We start from the raw sequence: 19,766 nt of genomic DNA, 5'->3' as shown, positions 1-19,766 counted from the left end.
GTACTGTCACAAGCAGCACCACTGCAGGGCAAAGGGTGGTTAATGGGTTAAACTTCATTGGATTTGGCTTTCTTTGTGTCCCTAAAACACTCAGGTGAGAGCAGCCCTGCACCAGCAGCACGGAAGAGGCGGGTTCTTGTACTGACCGGCTCCGAGTCATAGCAATAATCATCCCAGCTCTGTCTGAGGGGTTTCTTTGTCATCTGAAAGCAAGGCAGAGCGGGTTAAGTGGTGTTCCCACCCCAAATCACCCCGACCACCTGCTCCCTAAGCAGGAAAATCAGTGTTATTCTGCAGAGTCATTCCCTGGTTTTATTTGCTTTAAGGGGAGATGCATGATGCTTTTGCATTCCTGGTGCTGGTTCCTGCTCACAGTGCATCTCATCAATAATCCTAATGGATTTACTTAAACCCTGTCTTCTTACAGAGCTGAGGAAACCCTTGGTTTGCTTGGAGCTGAAGAGCCACTGATGTCAAAATCTCACTGAAGAACAGATTTGATTTGTTCCTACTCTCAACCTCTGCTCCAGACAAGTGCAGCAAAAGTGAGATTCTTCCAAGCAATACTCCAAAGTTTTTTAGGAATTTGTGTCTTTTTCCAATCAGAGATAGAGTTGAGAGAAGACAAAGAATTACCAGTCCTAAGAGGGAGAGAGATGGCACTGGAGCTCCTGAGGAGCTGAAAATGAGGATCTAAACCTGCAAATGGCTGTTTTCAAAAGGGACAAAAGTTAACAACCAGCATAGAAAATATTCAGTGAGCTGCAGGGTGAGCAGGGGTGGGTACACCTGCCACTGGGGGAGAGGTGGAAATACTTATCCCCATATCCCCAAACTCAGGGGATACTTTGAGTAAATTTGCACTTTAAAATAAATTGAAATCTTTATTTTCAATCTGCTCCCTGCATTTACAGAGCAGATTTTGGTTAAGTATCTTAATAGATTATTTCTCATCTGCAAAGCAAACTCCCCTTTTGCTTTGCATAACACAAGAAGAGCAGAGGAACCTGGGAGGAGGAAAGTAAAGCCTGACTCAGGACTGAGTCACTCCTTCACTTCAGGTTCAATATTTTATGGCTTCTCTATATGAATATTTAATTTCCAGTAAAACACTTCCGTTCATGTCTGAGCTGGTTATTTTCCCTTTTAAAATGAAGGGTCTTCTCCAGGACACACTTAAGAAGAGACTGCAAAGGTTCAAGGGTCATTTTACCATTTTTTTCTTAAATGTTTCCAAGGTTTCTTTTTCCATTTCTCCACTATCTTTTTTTTTCCTTTTTCTCCTTATTTTCCTTTTTTTTTCTCCTGCAGGGCAGGGAATAGCTGCTACTGCACTGTCAGATGGTCCTCATGTGAAACCATGCCCAAACCACATCTAAAGGTGCTGTTTTTCCACAGTTGTCAGCGTTAACTCTAATCCTAATTAATAAAAAATTATTTAAAAACTTCCCAAAAACTCAGAGCGTTACTGCTGTCCAAACACTGTGTGCAGGGAACTCCAGAGTCTGCTTCCCTGATCCACTGGACTGATCTTAGCAGCTTTCTCCAGCTTACTTGCCCCACAGCACCTTAATTCAGATTAAAATAAACATTTCATCCTAAATTGTACTATTCCTACTGGTTCCTTACACTACATGCCATTAGATTTCTAATTTTCCTTTAAATATAAATGCTCTTAAACTGCTATGTAAAAGAAAAGGCCTGTAATTAAAAGCAATGTTTTCAACTAACAGAAAGTGACTGGATGGCCCAACAAAACCTGGGAATCCAACAAAACATTCCATCTTGGCATCTTCCCACTGCAAACCGTGGCACAGATGGTGCTGGAGATCACACCACGTCCTCAGAGTGTTCCTCCCTTGGGAATATTTCCCAATCCTGCCACGGCTGTGTGGGAGTCATTAACATACAATGGATTTTGGTGTTGATTGCCTGCTTTAAAAACATCCTTAAAAAATCCCTGGTGATTGAGAGCTATTCCTGAATGAAATTATATTTCTATAAAGACTAAAGGTTATTTGGGTTGGGCTGTTGGTTCCAAGTTTCCTTCCAGCTTAGGGGTTAAATCACTCTTTATTGCTCCTCATGTTTCAGCACCAAGAAAATTGCAATTAGTTAAAATCAGCATGTAACTTAACTCCTCTTCCACATATTCCTCCTCTTTTTGGTCTTTTTGAAGTCCCTGCTTGCAACAGTCACTGGATAACTGCCTAAATACCTCAGTAAATCAGTTTATTATAAAATTATCATCATGTAAACTGAGTTTATTTGGCTGTTGGTTAACACCTCATCCATCATTAATTCCCAGGTTTTCAATGGCTGCTGTTTCAATGGTTTTAGTTATATTAGACTTGTTCTATTGTTAAATTCAGAGGGTCTTGCTAAAAGCCAGCCAGAAGCTACAGAATTAGGACTTCCTCATGCAAGATGTTATATCTCAGTATGCCACATCTTCCCCTCTTCTGCTCAGGAGTCAGATATTAATGAGTAAATGGCATTCACACAGAGAGCAGGAAATTCTGACTGTTTCTCCCTCCAGCAATCAAAAACTCAATACATTTAACATATCCCAGGTACAGAAAACACTGATTATTTTTTCCCTGAAACACTACCAGGTGTTCAGATTGCTAATGCAGAATTATTGCAATGACGGAAGACTTCCCACAAACCATTAAAACCAACTTTTACTACTCCACACCTTTAAAAACCCCCACTTTTACTACTCCACACCTCTTCTTTATTAGCATGAAATATCAGCAGAAGAAAAGGCAAGAGCAAGGATTGTGTTCCTGTATAGAACTCCCACCTGGTTAAGGTAATGATATTCCTCTGGCTGCTTCAGGTGAAACGCTGATCTCTCCTCCTCGCTCGCTCCTGCCAGGAGGTAATAAAATACATGGTAGTTCCTGGTGACAAATGAAAAACAAAAGCTGTTAGACTCGAAAATGAACAGCAGCACTGAGCAGAGGCACATTGAAACCTCCCAACCTGATTTTCCAGCTCCCAGGCTCAGGCCTGACACCGTTTAGAGCTGGTCTGTACCTGCTGTGCAGGGATGGAACAGATTCAATTATGTCACGGAGAATGAGATCCCCCTTCTCCATCCAAGGACAGCCACTGCCCCAGAATCTACTTGAAGAATTTCTAGCTGGGATGCTCAGGTTTTCCTTCAGAACCAAGTGCAATGCCCACATATTTCACAGAATCCCAAAATCATTTAGGTGGCAAAAGACCTCCCAGAATATTGAGTCCAACCTGTGCAAAATCCCACCATGTTCCCAGCCCAGAGCACTGAGCACCATGTCTAGGAATTCCTTGGACATCTCCAGGGATGGGGACTCCAAACATCCCTGGGCAGCTCCTTCCAATGCTTGACAACCCTTTCCATGAATAAATTCCTCCTGGTGTCCAATCCGAGCCTCCTCTGGCACAGCCTGAGGACATTTCCCTTTGTCCTGTACCTTGTTCACTGACTGTCCCCAGCTCCTTTATTAGAGCCTGACCTCTTTTTTTAGAATTTATTTCCTTGCAATGCAGAAATTATGAGTTTTCATACCTCATTACCATTAAAAAGGCAGCAACTTTGCAGTTGTTGTTCCATGAGACACGACTGAAAAATGTTCAAATATTCCAAAATTCAAATATTCAAAATACCTGAATATCACTAATGCTAAACCCACCCCAAGGACACTCATCTGTTCTGCTTCCAGACGGCTCTAACACAGATTAACGCCATTTCTTTCTAAAATTAAAGCTGTGCTTTTATGTTGGATGTTTTCCAAGAGGATCCAAGTTTAATCATCTTGCAACACCCAAGAGGACGTTTGTCAAGGCTGTAGATGCTCTTTAACTCCAGGAACAGCCCTGGAGCATTCCAGAAAACTCACACATCTGTCTCCAAAGGGAAACACAGCCAGAAGTGCCAAGAGTTGAAAGGCAACTAAAGGCAGCAAAATTATTTAAAAGTGGAATAATAATTACTGAGAGAGGAGAGGAATATGCAGCAAAGACTATGCATCAAATTAGGAAAGAACACACTTCACATAAGTTCATTCTCTATATAATTTTGGCTCTTTCTAGAGGCCCTGTGAAGGTTTCAGTGAACTGCAGAGAAGAATGAAAATTCCGTGTTCCTCTCCTAAAATGACACATTAAGCAGTTCACAAGTTGCACAAGAGTGAAGTGGTACATAATAATCTATCTGCCACAAAGAAAATGAAAATTAAATGAAATGTAACAATATTGTAGTGGGAGGTCCCCTGCTCATGGCAGGGGTTGGAACAAGATAATCTTTAAGGGTCCCTTTCTAATACAACCTATTCTATGATCCCATAGTAAGTCAAAGACTTTTGATAAAATAATGGAGTTTATTCCCTCCATCAGCACATTTCTCTCTAAATAACAAAATATTCAAATATAAAATGCATCATTAATCTCTGCAGCACAGGGTTAAGAGCATGAAAATCCTGATCCCCCGTGCCAGCTCCACCAGGGATTTAAGTGCCACAAGAGGAGTTAAACCCAAGCCCTGGGCAGAGCAGAGGCACCCACCGCTCGTTGTGCTCCTGATAGACCAGTCGGGACTTCTCCAGGAGGTATTTTTCAACATAAGCTCTGCAAGAGAAAAATCAAAGCATCATTCACTGACCTGATCCTCAGCTTCAACGAACACAGCTTTACCAGGCGCTTCAGCCTTGTACCCACACAAAGAAGTTTCAGCCTTGTTTCACTTAGTTATATAAATTTCTTCCTCAGCAGAACAAGCCCAATATTATGTTTGGCTTTTGAGGTTTTTTTGGTTTGATACCAAGCCAAAACTAACTTGGATCTGAAAAACATGATCTCAGATGCGTCAGCCTATGGGCAAGAGAAATGTCTGCAAGGAAGGAGCTCGGATCCCTATTTCATCCAAAGCCAGCAAAATCCCATTGCCTGCAGCCCAGGAGCCGTGCACATGGAAATACATCTGTGAGCAGAAGCGTGCAAGATGCCATTTAACTGCAGAATCAGTCCCCAAATCCCCATTCCCTCCTCCAGAAGAGCCACTTCTCACCAAAAATTTGGGTTATTAACTTCTGGCTCCAGTCAAAAAAAATAAACAATTGCGAAAGCTCCTCATTGCAGTTTACATTTTCTCCTAAGAGCCTCCACAACAAACACGCTCAATCTACATATTAAATACTTTTTTCAGGTTTGTCAAGTTAAACAAAGCTTCCACAGTTTTTTTTTTCTTCCAAACAAACCTAACCAGTAATGACAGGGATTTGGAAGGCAGAGTTCTAGGTGGCAGTTTGGATGTGGAGCTGTGCTTTTCTGGTGGCAGATGCCCAGTGACGTGGCTCCCACAGTCAGAGGAATTGGGAAACCCAAGTGTGGTGGGACAAGGAGGTGCTTTCCTCCACCATAGATGGGAAAGCCAGACCTAATTGTTACCTCCAGCACAACTTTCTCCCTTCCCTCCATAAAAACTAAGTCATTAGGACATGCTGTAGAGGTTTTGTGAGAATTCTTATGGCAGCTCTTGGGAGAGGTTACTGAAAGTGGCAAATCCAACTCCCTGCTGGAGGATCTTGCTGGACAGGAGGAGTAAAGGAAGAGAGACAGCAAAGCTGAATTCCTGTTTATTCCCTGGGAGGAAGCTGGCAACAGTCTATGTATGGATTTTCCTCACCCACAGGTTGATGGGGTTTTTATGTTCCCTTTCTAACCTGAACCCAATTTTTCCTTCCCAAGGCATGAATTCACAGCAGGGTCAGAGAACACAGGAATGAGAGCATCCCAGATCCCCCTGATGAGATCCCACTGGATAATGGCTCAGACACTCTTGTACAGCAACCTGCAACATGTCCATGCCCTTGGCATTCCTCCCCACCCCTATCATTTCTGCTGTTGTTATAAACCACCCCAAAAATCATTCTGAGGCAATAATTTAGATTGGAAAGGTCTTCTGGAAGTCATCTGGTCCCAAACACTATGTAAATCACGGGAATTTCATCTATTTATTTATTTTAAAATTTTCGTTTTACTTTATAAATTTTATTGTAGAAAGTTTATATATTTTAAATTTTATTTTCTATTTTATTCTATTTTTTTAAGAGATGCAATTACAATGTTACTTTGGTAAAATGCTCCTTGTTTAGTGCAAAGGTTACAATGAATCCAGGTCCCAAGAACAACATCTGTCCCTTCTTGTAACAGGATAGTGAGTAGGAAAACCAGCTTATGTCTTAAATAGTTGATGTCTCTGAATTTATTTTTATTTACCATTGTCAGCTATCAGTTTGACCTTTAAGAGCAAAGAAAAGGAGCTCTAAGGGAATGATCTTGTGTAAAACACTGATTTAAATACAGAGAGCCTGCATTTCACAGGCTTTGATTTAAACCCCTCCTAGCTGGCTCTAAAGCCTCTCCTGTCTGACTCTTCTGCCATTTCATGGCTCACATCAGGTATCAAGGCTTTTGATCATCTCATGGGGACCGAGCAGGTTGCAAAGACCTTCCTCCAGGCCTGGCTTATCATGGATTAGTCCATCCAAAATTCAGGAAGCCTCCTGGGAATGCCCTGAACTGCAGCACTGCTCCTACTCCATCAATCTGAGACCATCCCAAATTCATCTTACAGGGTGGGGTTGGGTCCTGCTCAAACTCCTGCCTGTTCCATCTCTTCAACTTTTGGGTGATTATACTCAGAGGGGTTGTAAGCAAATTTTCAAATGCTATTTTCAACCTCTGAAGAGAGGAAAACTCTGATTGGGGGCTGCAATTTATAGTTCCACTACCAAAGCTGCTGATATGCAGAACTCAGGGTGATAATTGATCTGGGTTGTGCCAAAAAAATATATGCTAAGTTTTTACAAAGATCTTCTTTCACAGGAAAAAAAAGATGGGCTTGTATGTCACATATACTTTTTGTTTTTAAAGTGCATATATTTTTCTTTAAACATCTTTTCTTTTCACTGGGGGAAGCTCATAGCAACATACAGTCACAGCACACTGTGCCCCCAAAGACCAAGAAAGCTAATTTTTTAAAAAGCAAAGAAAACAACTCCTATTTTATGAACTAGAATACAGGAATATAATGTTATTTGCATATCTCTGCCAAATAAAAATAGAGGCCACAACCACAGTGCTGCTACATCATGCCAAGATAACACACAGTTAAGGCATTTGTTGGATTCTTGTTACCCAGGAGGTATTAAAAAAAATGAGGTTTATCCTTTTAAGAGAACTGTGCAGCAGAATTAAATAAGGGGGGAAAAAAGAGCATCAGGTTTGACGTGGGATGCAAAACCAGTGGGAAAGGACATGGAGTACCCAAGCTCACTGAAAAATTAATGGCAGCTCTTAGTGTGATACTGTTCTGCTGAAAAAAAAGAAAGCAAAAACTTTTAAAAGCAATTCTCTAAAATAACAACAAAGTCCCAGCAAGAGGTCTCTTAGCCAGCTGCAGAAATTATACAGCCCCTGAAATGCTTCTACTCCTCATTTTTCCAACTGACTCAGTTAACCTGGACAAAAGGAGGAGTTATTAAAGCCCTGCTCATTTACAGCTCCTTGGTGATGATCTGATGCCATGGAAATTATCTGAAGCCAGAGAGAAAGTTTGGTTTAGGTAGTTCCATCCCTGCCATGGGCAGGGACACCTTCCACTGTCCCAGGCTGCTCCAAGCCATGTCCAACCTGGCCTGGAACACTTCCAGGGATGGGGCAGCCACAGCTGCCCTGGGCAACCTGTGCCAGGGCCTCCCCACCCTCACAGCCAAGAATTCCTTCCCAATATCCCATCTGGGGTATCCCACTTTCCCTCTGGCAGTGGGAAACCACTGCCCCATGTCCTGGCACTCCCCAGTCCCTCTCCAGCTCTCCTGGAGCCCCTCCAGGCCCTGGCAGGGCTCTGAGCTCTCCCTGAGCCTGCTCCTCTCCAGGTGAGCACCCCCAGCTCTCCAGCCTGGCTCCACCCTCAGAGCATCTCCATGGGCTCCTCTGGGCTCTCTCCAGCAGCTCCACGTCCTCCCTGTGCTGGGCCCTGGGGCTGAGGCAGCTCTGCAGGGGGGGCTCACCTGAGGGGGCAGAGGGGCAAAATCTCCCTTTTCCTTTTCCTGCTGCCCATGCTGAGGGATCAGCCCAGGCCATGGGGGCTTTCTGGGGCCCCAGTGCACATGTCCATGAGCTTCTCATCAATCATCACCCCAAAATTCTTCTCCTCAGGTCTGCTCTCAAATTTCCAAAGCTGAAATAAACTGAGGAGAACCACAGTGGAGACAAGGATCTCCTTGCAATGACCTGGGAGGAAGAAGAGGCTTTGCCTGGTCAAGGGCTGAATTAAGGAGAGACTTGCAGGGAGAGCCTGGGGGCAATCAGGGAGACAGCAAAAAGAGTGTGGCTCAATGGCCTCTAGAACTCCCAGACAAAGATTAAATCCTCCCTTGGCTCCTGAGCCTGAGCCAAACCTTTCACTCCACATCTGCTCAGCCCCTACCCCATCCCAGCTAAAACATTCCCCTTTTCTGCCTTAACTCCTGTCTGAGGAGGAGACGCTGCTTTTCAGGTTCATTAAAAATTTGACATTAGGATTATGGAGAGCTCAGCTGGCTCAAAGGCAGCTCAGGTGTATCCACACCTCAGCACCCACCTTGGATGCACCAATATTTCCATACCAGCACATTTTAATAAGCTAAAACCTATGAATTTTTACTTCTTATCTCCATTTTGGGAAAAATATTACCAAAGCAAGTAACCCCCTACTGCAGCCTGTTTAGGTTTGGGTACAGCCAGCACCCTCCCCCTGTTGCCACTTACCCTCGCACAGTGCCTGTCTCCTGGTAATTCACTTGGATGAATTTGCCAAAGCGACTGGAGTTGTTGTTGTGGGCTGTTTTTGCATTTCCAAACGCCTGTGAAAAGAGGGAGATGCCATCGTTACGCTGGAACAGCCACCGCCTCGCCTGATTTCCATGGGCGTCGCTCACAACTGGACTTGGGGGATTTTCCTGTCGTTTCACATCAAAAAAAAAGGGGATGGGGAAAGTTTCTTGAGTGGTTCACAAAATAATCTAATGAGCTGCTGGGGACCATGTTCCTTTGCAAGCTGGTGTTCATGAAGAGAAGTTAAACAATGGTTAAAAATAAAGTGTGAGCTGCACAGAAGAGATTTAATGTTTGAAGTTATTACAGTCTGCATTAAAGCTGTGCTTTATTCATTTAAATAAATAGTACACTGCTCCAACAGGACTCTACATTTTAATGAGCTAGAGGAAGCTGCTTTTTAATTATATGTGGAATTAGGGGGGAAAATGCTTTGAAGGCTACTCAGACTAGATAATGTCATACACAGCATTGGCATAACCCAGAGTATTTTCAGCATTTCAGACACCCTCGTTTCTATTTGCTGCTGTTGCTTTTCCAAAATCAAAATGCTTTTAAGTCTTTATTATGCAAAGCTTTTATTCCAACCCTGCCTGACCAAAGCACTGACTGGAGAGAGTAATTTTTGCCATTTAAAGAAATCTCTGAACTGAAACTGCTGTTTTCAGTTGCGCCTAAATCACTTTCATAATCATCCAGACCACAGAGACAGAATCTGCCAAGCCACCAGGTCCAATTAATGCTTCATTTATTAAACCACTTTTCATAATCACACACCTTTTCTTCTAAGTCAAATTTATTTAAGGTAATTATAATTTCAGAGATAATTTCCAAGTGTTGCTCATGTATGGGCATTTTGTGCTGAGGCTTAACATCAGAGCTCAGCTCCCAATAGATTTATTCCCTGCTCAGCTATTTATTAGAAAATATTAAAAGGGCTTTCCATCTATAATCTGAAGCTTTTCAAATGACCTTTGTGGATTTAACTTCCCAACTAAAAGCAGAATAAAAAGGCCAAATGAAATGAGACCTTGGAGAAAGGGTATTGGACACATCCTGTCCGTGCACGATCCTGTTCCCTTCCCAGGCTGATGCATTTCCCAAATTGCTCAGATTTAATGATTTAAGAACCTACAGAGGTTTGCCATGGAATAACAATGTGATTTCCCCCCGCCATCTGAATACAGGGATTTGTTTAAACTCCAACTATTGCATATGAATCTGCTTTAGTAGACTAAAGCAGGTTGTGGGAGAGCAGAAACCTGCCCAGCAAACAGGTTATTCTGGAGGGATGATTCCAGAGCTGCAGCCCAGGAACCCTGCAGAGGAGTCACATCTTTTCAGGCTGTTCACACTTTTTTCTTGCTTCTTTGCCCCAAAAATCCTCTGTGCACCCAGCATCCCCCTCAACCCACCTTCCAGAGGATATCAAAGGCACCCACACCTCCCCTGAAGCCCCAAATCTCTCCTGGAGATGAAAATCCAGTCATTCTCTCCCCACACCAGGAATTTTGATATTAAAAGATAGGACAGTGTTTAAGATTTCCAAAGGATTTACCTCCAGGTATTTCAGCGAGAAGAGACACAGCAAGAAGCTTTTAAGCAGAATATTCAAGACATGCAAGTGCATCACCTTCTATTTAGGTATTAAATGGTATTAATTAGGTTACAAGCATTTCTCTGCTATGGGATCACTCATGTTCTAAGAAACCATCTTAAGGCAATGAGATAAAATTTCTATACACCTAATTAACACTGCTTGTTAGAGAAGCAGCAAGGTGAACCTGTACAGACCAAACAGGAGGCAGCACAGTTTTATATCATCTCATATAAGAAATGTTCATAAAATTAAAAAAAGAATTTAAGCAAAGAATAATATCAAAAAGATTTCTGGTTTGATTCCCTGTATTTCTACCATAAGTCATCACTCACAGAGACAAACAAGGTCTATTTATTAGGATTTCTTTGGGGAGAGCCTTGCTCAGGAATCAATCTTTCTTTTTCTGCAGCAAGGAAATTTAAGAGAAAACATTTCAAATACAGGAGTGGGGAACAGCAAGATTCCTCCTTTTTTATGAGCTTTTTTGGGGATGACTGTGCCAGACCACATGATATGTTATAACCCAAATGCCTCCAGAAATCACAGCCCATAATGTTCCTCTTTCATGCATTTTTCTTTTGTGCTGATATAAATGAGAAAGGCCTTTGGATCCCTTCTTGTGCAAACTTCGGGTGACTCTGGGCCTGGCACGCTGGGAATGGGCCAACAAGTAGCTGGAGAAACGTCTGGTGTTTGATTTGAGACAACTTAATACATTTTTGTTTGCTTTACTCACAAGGTTTCTTTAGCAGGACTGTTGGGCTATAAAAAACTGCTATTAATTCAATTTATACGTGTCTAATCCATACAGACCAGACCAGAACACCCTGTCCCTTGCAAGCGGGGCAGAATATAATAGCTCAACTTCAGAAAACGAGTTATAACTTCTCTAAAACAAATTATCTTCTGTTCATTTGATTGCCCTTTACTGACTCATTGATTTGAGGCTGCTGAGCAGCTCAACGGACAAAACTCCAGAACAGCATTCCAGGGATTCTTGGGGAGACCAAAGCTTTTACTGGCCAGGGCTCAACGTTTGGAAGGAAACAAAATTCAATACGTTCCTCTGTAGGAGCTGGGAGTCCCTCTGGACCCGGAGGGTGATCCAGCAGTTTGGAGAAGGCAGGAGAGAGCAGCTCCATTCCTCCTCCTCCAGCCCTCCTGCACAAAGAGATGTCTATCAGGATGAGGGAAAAAGGGAATTAACAGTTTCCTGGCTAAATGCTCCACGTTCCTTCTGATCCCAGAGGCTTGCAGCCTCCTCGTTCTCACCTGAATATTGATGCAATCTGGATTCATTCCAGATTACAGTCAGAATAAGGATTATTTTAATGTCTTTCCTGAAAAAAAGTTATTTTCCAAACCTCAGCAACTGGGAAAACACCATGGTGAATTGTTCTTATCTGGCAATAAAACACTGTTCTATAGATCATCCAAACTGAATGTTATTCCTCCATAGAATAACAGCAGTATTCTCCTACAGAATAACAGCTGCATTCCCTTATGGAATAACAGCTTCTGTGGTAAAAGAACAAGTGGAAATACAGGCCTTTGCCAGCATATTTTAGATCCCCAGCCCTAAGAGGAGCCTTTAGCCCCCACCCTTAGAGGGAAAAATAAAAACATCATCTTCTTTTTGCTGTACAGGATAAGAAATATATTAATACACAAGAGTTTTTAAATGGTTCCCCATTAACCTGAAATGTAAATTGAATTTTTTAGAAAGTCATACCATGAATATACCAGGAGAACAGCAAGTTGACGGCTTAAATCTCAACTAGGCCATTGTGGAATACTTATATTAATAGTTATATTCCACTGAGGGGCATGGAAGGGACTGGGAGCAAAATTTCATCAAGCTTATTAATTCCAGAGAGAAGAAACAGGTTAATATCAGACAAGACAGTTCTGGAGGATTCGAATTCCCTGGTTTACTGTGAAATTTGGAGTTCATTAATCAAACGTATTCATAAAGTCTGAATGACTTGTAACTGTGTGAGTACACTGGGAACAGCTTTGCTAAAACCTATTTCCCACCAAATAACATAAATACAGAAGGTGCTGGAGTACCAGGAGCACTGAGGGAGCTGGGGGGCTCAGCCTGGAGAAAAGGAGGCTCAGGAGGGACCTTGTGGCTCTGCACAGCTCCTGACAGGAGGGGACAGCCGGGGAAGGTCAGCTCTGCTTCCAGGGAACAGGACAAGAGGAGAGGAAACATCCTCAGGCTGTGCCAGGGGAGGCTCAGGTTGGAGAAATCACCAGGAGAAATTTTTTCATGAAAAGGATGGTCAAGTATTTATTGAAAGCAGTTGCTCTGGAGATGGAGTCCCCATCCCAAGAGGAGAGGAAATGTCCTCAAGAAGTGCCAGGGGAAGTTTAGGTTGGATATTAGGAAAAAAAATTCCACATAAAGGGTTGTCAAGCATTGGAACAGGCTGCCCAGGGATGTGGTGGAGTCTCCATCCCTGGAAGTGCTCAAAAAAAAGACTGTGTGGGTCACTTGAGGACATGGTTTGGTGATGAACATGGTGATTGTTGTATAGAAAACCTTAAAGGCCTTTTCCCCCCTCCACCCCTCCATGATTCCATGATGCCATCGGATGTGCATTCCCATGCTTCACCTACAGCTTCTCTTGGAGAAACACAACATGTGCACCCACAAAGAGTGGTGGATTCAAACAGCCTCTGTAATTTATTTCCAGATCTGAGGGCTGTTTATCCCAATATTCTATATGCTATGCTTGGAACAAAAGATCCATAAACACTTTCACTCCAAATTAAAAAACATACAGGGAAGAAATGTAGCCTATTGGAATTTTTGAAATTCAGTGTCTTTTTTATGTGTCCAGGGCATTCATAAATTTCTTCCTCCTCCTGAAACATATACAGGATGATAAAGATCATTTTCCCTAGTTTTCATTCCACCTGAAATCAAGCTCCCAGCACTCTTCTTGCCCTATTATATTGCTTTTTAACAGAAATATATTGAATTATGTCCAGAACATAAACTGCACGTACACTACTTAAGTTAGAGCCGTGCTAAATCCCTTCCCATTATTGCCCTGCCCTGGAAAGAGTTTTTGAACCTGCAGCTCCCACCTCCTGATAAAATCTTCCAGCCCAAATTGATCTGCTAAAACAACCAAATTTTAATGGACCTCTCTGACTTTCAATTCCCATGAGGAGCCACCTCAACGCAGAGAGATCACAGCCCCTAAGGAAGCCAAAAGGTATGAGGTACAACTTGAATAGCTGCAAAGAAAAATAGCTTTTATGGGAACCCCTCAAGCTGTGGTTCAACAGTAATAGTGAAAATCTAATTTACAGCAGCTAAACACGACTTGAAGTGCCAACACCTCAGGGTTTTGCTCTCTCGGCTGTGGCTCCGTGTCCCACACTGACAGATGAACCCAGCGGTGTTTCTGTGGCCAAAAGCACAAACCACAGATTATTTATGGTGTTCCTGCTGCAATGCCTGAGCCTGCCCCACAGACCTGACCTGCCACACGCTGACCTTTAAGGACCTGCAGACTTTCCTACCTCGCTGTTCTTTGCTTCAAGGGGCCATTGCAGCACCTTGAAGAGCAAACACGGGTTTTCCATTTCACAGCACACAGAACCACAGAGTGGTTTGGGGTGGAAAGGACCTGGAACATCACCCAGAGCCACCCCTGCCATGGGCAGAGACACTTTCCACTAGACCAGGCTGCTCCAAGCCCCATCCGACCTGGCCAGGAACGCTTCCAGGGATGGGGCAGCCACAGCTGCTCAGGGCAACCTGTGCCAGGGCCTCACACCCTCACAGGAAAGAACTTCTTCCTGACATCCAATTTAAATCTCTCCTTTTTAGTTTAAAATTGTTCCCCCCTTGTCCTGTCCCTCCATCCCTTGTCCCCAGTCCCTCTCCAGCTCTCCTGGAGCCCCTTCAGGCCCTGGCAGGGCTCTGAGCTCTCTCTAGATCCTGCTCCTCTCCAGGTGAGCACCCCCAGCTCTCCCAGCCTGGCTCCAGAGCAGAGGGACTCCAACCCTCAGAGCATCTCTGTGGCTTCCTCTGAACCCTCAAACCAAAACATGACAAAGCAACTTAAATTCAGGATGTATAATGACCAAATACTTTCTTTTTTTCTTAAAAATTGGTGATATTTGTCTCTGACACTTTAGAGAAAGCATGTCCTGGCTGTGGACGTGAACAGAAATAATCCTACACCAGTCTTTGGCAGAAAACAGCAGAACATCTCCTTGATGGTGTTTGTTTCCTGTGGTAGCTGGGTTTTTTGCTTATGAGCTTCTCAAACCCATGGAGTTTCCTGTTTCTGCCCATAAAATCAATACTTAATTTTTAAGCAGGCGCAGCAACCAGAAGGGGCACACCTGTCCTGTCCCTGCTCTTTAGCACCCACAAAAGGACCTTTCAAATACATGACCTACAAATACCTCAGATGGGGAAAGTCCAGAGGATGAAGACACCTGGGAAATGCTGATGACCCTTCCTCTCCCTCCTGCCCCTGTGGAGGACATGGAGAACAGGTCCATATGGCTTACAAAGACTGCCCAAAGGGCCAAGACCTTATTTAAGGGGCCTCCCCACACCAACCAAACACACAATTAGTTGCATTTATGAAGTTTAAAATGCTCTTCATCCCTTCACTGACACTTCACTGTCAATGACAGCGCAGCCACCACTACATGGAATTAAACTCAGCAGGATTCTTGCATCAAAAAGCACACCAAATCCTTTATTCCAGAATTACAATTACTGAACAGCAGCCAAGTGAGTTCTACCCATTAACAGACAAACCCTCTTGTGATTCAACTAATGTGTAAAATACAACCCTCATGGCACAAACTATAAAACATCTTTTTAAATATTTTCTCATTGCAGACAGTTTATGTCAACAAAAAATGTTTTGTCATGGTAAGACATTTGCACTGACCCTACCTGGGGTGAAGACTGAAATTACTCAAGGATAGCACTTTCCCCCTCTGGGGAATCATGTCAGCATCCTGGAATGGAGAATCATAGAATGGTGGAATATTCCTGAGTTGGAAGGGACCATCGAGTCCAGCTCCTGTCCCTGCACAGGACACCACAAAAAATCCATGTCCCTGAGAGCACTGTCCCAGCCTTGGGGCCACGGCCATTCCCTGGGGAGCCTGTTGAGCTCCTGACCCTGCTCTGGGGGAAGAACCTCTCCCAATATCCAACGTAACTCTTCCCCACACAGCTCCACCTGTTCCTTCAGGTTCTGTCCCTGGTCACCACAGAGGAGCTCAGTGCCTGGAGAAATTAAACAACACATTTTGTGCAACAACCTGTCTTAAAATACAGGCTCAGTTATGACCACGTGTCTTTGTGCACATTGAGTTCACACTCCCCAATACAAATATGGAAGAGAAGGACTTGTAATGGGAGAGCAGCAACTTACGGAAGGTTTAGGAGTCAATTGAGTTGAAATGCCAATGTAATGGAAATATCCAGAGCACCATTATGGGGTAAAATACCTGAGATAAACCCTATAAGCATCACTACAACACACCCTTGTTTGGGAGATACGATGCAGAAGCTGTACCAGCTATGTAAGAAACAGGATTTAGTGTCTGCGTTCCCAGCAAACACTTCAGTGTTGGCAGAATACTCCTCCTTTTCCCATATTTAAGCACAGGATCAGACCACTGCAGCTTCTTCCTTTCAAGTGATGCACTGCCAAAAAGGGAATTGCCATGAAACCACAAAGCAAGAAAACAAAACCCCAAAAGCCAAGCAAAGCCTCCGACCTAAGTCCTCTTCCCGAACGGGGACAGTTTTCCTACGCAAGTGCAATAATGGGAAAAAAAACCTGAGCTGAGCTGAGCTGGCAGCCACCAGCAAACGCCCGAACGACGGATCCTGGAGGCACAGGCTGCCAAATCCCTCCGGCCTGGCCGACATTCCTGCTCCTCTGCTCAGACATTCATGTTTTTGTGAGCAGGGTGGACAACCCTGGGAAGAACAGCCAAAGGCTCATGTTTTCCAGCAACCTCGCATACATTGGCCAGCAAATATTTGGGTGGAAAAAAAAAAATCTTCATCCTAGGTTGAGCTTCGGATTTAAAGAAGCATCCCAGAATGAAGTTGGGAAACTTGGTGTTATTATAGTGTCTCTCCAACTCCCAACATTCATATTCTGCAGCCAAAGAACAAACTTTACTCTGTCAAATGCAGGCAGCAAGTGTCTAACAGGTGCCAGGAATGAGCAAAATCTCCTTATTGGTGCTTCAAATGATTTTTTCGTAGGACAAAGACATAAAATAATCACAATAAAACAGAAATAGCAATAAAGTGACCAGGTGGAAACAAGTCATGGCTAAAGGAGGAGGTTTTACACTCCCCCAGCCAGCAATACAAGAACTGTAAACAAGCACTGCAGTGGGAACAAAGCTGCACTGATAGAATGATGACAGACTACCCATGATGACCCATTAATGTATATATTTCAAGTGATGACTGAGGAGGGAAACCTATATAACAAGCTATATTATACATTGCAACATCAAGCCATATCACTATTTCCTTCTCACCTTTCATAATCCCCTTATGCAGAGCTGGCTGAAGTGCAGCAGTGCAGTACAAACTGCAGCTGCAGCAAATAAAACTTGTCTGCCATTGCTAGAAACAGCCTCACACAGTGCCAGGAGCACTGCTGGTTTCTTTTACTTTAAATACAGTAACACTGCAAATAACGGAGTGAGAGCAGCCCCGGGGGAGCTTTGGGACGTTGGTGGAGGAGAAGACAGACCTGTCCTGGCAGCCCCAAAACCCCCCTGGCCTGGGCTGAACTCTCAGTGGGGGCAGCAGGGGAGGGGAGGATTCTGTCCCTCTGCCCCCTCAGGTAAAACCCCACTTGCAGAACTGCCTCAGCCCTGAGTACCCAGAACAGGACGGACACAGAGCTGCTGGAGAGAGTCCAGAGGAGGCCATGGAGATGCTCTGAGGCTGGAGCCCCTCTGCTCTGGAGCCAGGCTGGAGAGCTGGGGGTGCTCATCTGGAGAAGAGAAGGCTCCAGGAGAGCTCAGAGCCCTGCCAGGGCCTGGAGGGGCTCCAGGAGAGCTGGAGAGGGACTTGGGACAAGAGCATGGAGTGACAAGACAAGGGGAAACGGCTCCCCACTGCCAGAGATGGGATGGGAGGGGATGCCAGAGATGGTAGATGGGACATTGGGAAGGAATTTCTGGCTGTCAGGGTGGGGAGGCCCAGGCACAGGTTGCCCAGGGCAGCTGTGGCTGCCCCATGACCCTTGGAAGTGTTCCAGGCCAGGCTGGATGGGGCTTGGAGCACCCTGGTCTAGTAGAAGGTGTCCCTGTCCATGGCAGAGTTTGGAACAAGATGGGCTTTAAGATCCTTCCAACCCAAACCATGCTGTAATTCCACGATGATAAACAGGTAACAACATTCTCAGCACCACCATGTCTTTTTCTTCTCAAGGTTGAGGCTTTTGAGTCTCCAGAGCTCTTGATCACTCATGTCTCATCTGCCCTGAAGCCCCTGATAAAGAAAATATAACTTTTCTATTTTCACACAGTCATCCCTCCACATATTTCAGTGCTCTGCAGAAGATGAGGGTAAATTCCTGTCTCTAAAACATCTCCTGGTTTTAGAGCATGGAACATTACATCCAGCTGCAGAAAGCCACCTCTCACCCGTGGCTTCACATCCTTCCAAAGTAAAATGGTTTGGGTCTTTCTGTCCTGTAGTCTCGGAAACCTTGATGTTTCAAATGACACAATACATAATACATTTCATCATGCAAAAACATCCACACAGGAAACTACATCCCAAGAACACTTTAGGACAAGGGTTTGCTGCGCTCTTGTCGCCGTTGTCACCTGCTGACAGCTCTCGTAGCACTCAGACTTGCTGAAGCTGTGACTCACTGATTTTAGGAGCTGGTGATGACAAGTTGCCATCGCCCGAGCCTGACTGCAGCTCCCACTGCCACATCACTCGCTTCAGGTGGAGCAGCTGTGGAGCCTCAGCCTGAGAGCAGGTCTGGAAACAATCCATCAGAGTCCTGGGAGGTCATCTTGAAGAAGACACAATGCCAACCCCAGGTGGAGCCACACCCCTGCCCAGCACAGAAATTAAACACTGCCCATTGGCAAGACACTCATCCCTTTGCAAAGGTTTCCATCCCCTCCTTCCCAGGCATCAGCCTCAAATTTAGGGAGAGGGATATGGTCTGGTGGACAAGCCTTGGACACTCTCCAACCCTGGAAGAAGCCTCTCCAAGTCCCTTCAAAACTCTAGTTTTTTACCCTTTTTTTGAATATCATGATTTGACGTGGGGCCATAAATGTTTGGAAATGAAGTTTCAACTTCCTATTGCATACTTGGGTAGCCCAAAAAATGCTCAAAAGAAAAAAAAAAAAAGAAGCATTCACTGCACACTCTGGGCTTGATATAAGCTTTCCTGCAGTTTGTCACCAGAATTAATGCCACAAAGTAAAAGGCAGGAGAAAGTGTCCCTATCGTAACACTCCCCATCTGGAACCTCTTAGCAGAGGCACAGAGCCCTGATGTATATTTGACACACAGTTTTTCCTGCTTTTCCCAAGAGAAATATGTGTAATGAAGAAAAACAAAAACACGTTAGGCAGCAACCAAAACATACCAGTGTAACCCGAGCCTCAGCTTGGCTCCCGCCCCTGCTGTCCTTCCTCTCAGACCTCAGCCACTTTCTGCTTCTTGCGGACAAAAAATCATCCACGCCCTCCCCTCCAACAAACAAAAACCAACCAAATCAGAGCTTTGTCATTAAATCAACACAATAAAACTCGTATTTGTTTTCTGCCACGTAAAAATCTCTTGAGTAAAGAGAAGGTTAAACGTGAATCCACACATCTCCAGCCCTTCCTTGCTTTTCTGTGGGATTATATAAATAATCTACAACTCCTCTTGACACAATTCCAAAATTTCAAGCGCCACTGAGCAGCAGCATAAAATTTCCGTGCCTCGTACGCAGTTTGGATGAGTCGCTTCCACCACGGCAACGCTGCTGGGCTCGGCTTTTCCAGCTTTTGTAATGTTCCAGTAGCTACAGGCAGCTTCAGATGGCTGACTGATCCACCTTTTCCCTTATTTCCACAGTTCAAATTAAGTAAGAGATTAAAAAGACTTCTTCGTAAGTGTTGGGATGGACCACAACACCTGCAGGAGTCAGACTGAGGCACAGCAGTGAAAAAAATATCTCATTGGATCGATGGGAAGCACTGAAAAATAATCATCTTATCAGAGACCATTTGATAAGCACGAGGAAAAACAAGA

At 44.1% G+C, this 19,766-nt stretch overlaps 1 protein-coding gene across 8 annotated transcripts in view; it reads right to left on the bottom strand.

Moving 5' to 3' along the window:
• MYO9A (myosin IXA) overlaps nucleotides 1-19,766 on the bottom strand; it is a 172,984-nt gene that overhangs the window by 102,640 nt on the left and 50,578 nt on the right. For 7 of the 8 annotated variants that reach the window (XM_064389169.1, XM_064389166.1, XM_064389167.1 and 4 more), the window contains exons 3-6: nucleotides 8,800-8,894; nucleotides 4,552-4,614; nucleotides 2,807-2,906; nucleotides 147-203 (exon numbers count right to left, since the gene is read on the bottom strand). In XM_064389169.1, the coding sequence (XP_064245239.1) occupies nucleotides 147-203; nucleotides 2,807-2,906; nucleotides 4,552-4,614; nucleotides 8,800-8,894 (315 nt within the window). The remainder of the gene's footprint in view (nucleotides 1-146; nucleotides 204-2,806; nucleotides 2,907-4,551; nucleotides 4,615-8,799; nucleotides 8,895-19,766) is intronic. The other variant, XM_064389170.1, reaches the window with a different exon arrangement.

This window comes from Passer domesticus, chromosome 14, assembly GCF_036417665.1.
Source record: "Passer domesticus isolate bPasDom1 chromosome 14, bPasDom1.hap1, whole genome shotgun sequence".
Classification (NCBI taxonomy): domain Eukaryota; kingdom Metazoa; phylum Chordata; class Aves; order Passeriformes; family Passeridae; genus Passer; species Passer domesticus.
Note: the sequence above shows the minus strand (reverse complement) of the source record. Positions and strands in the feature narration are given on the sequence as shown.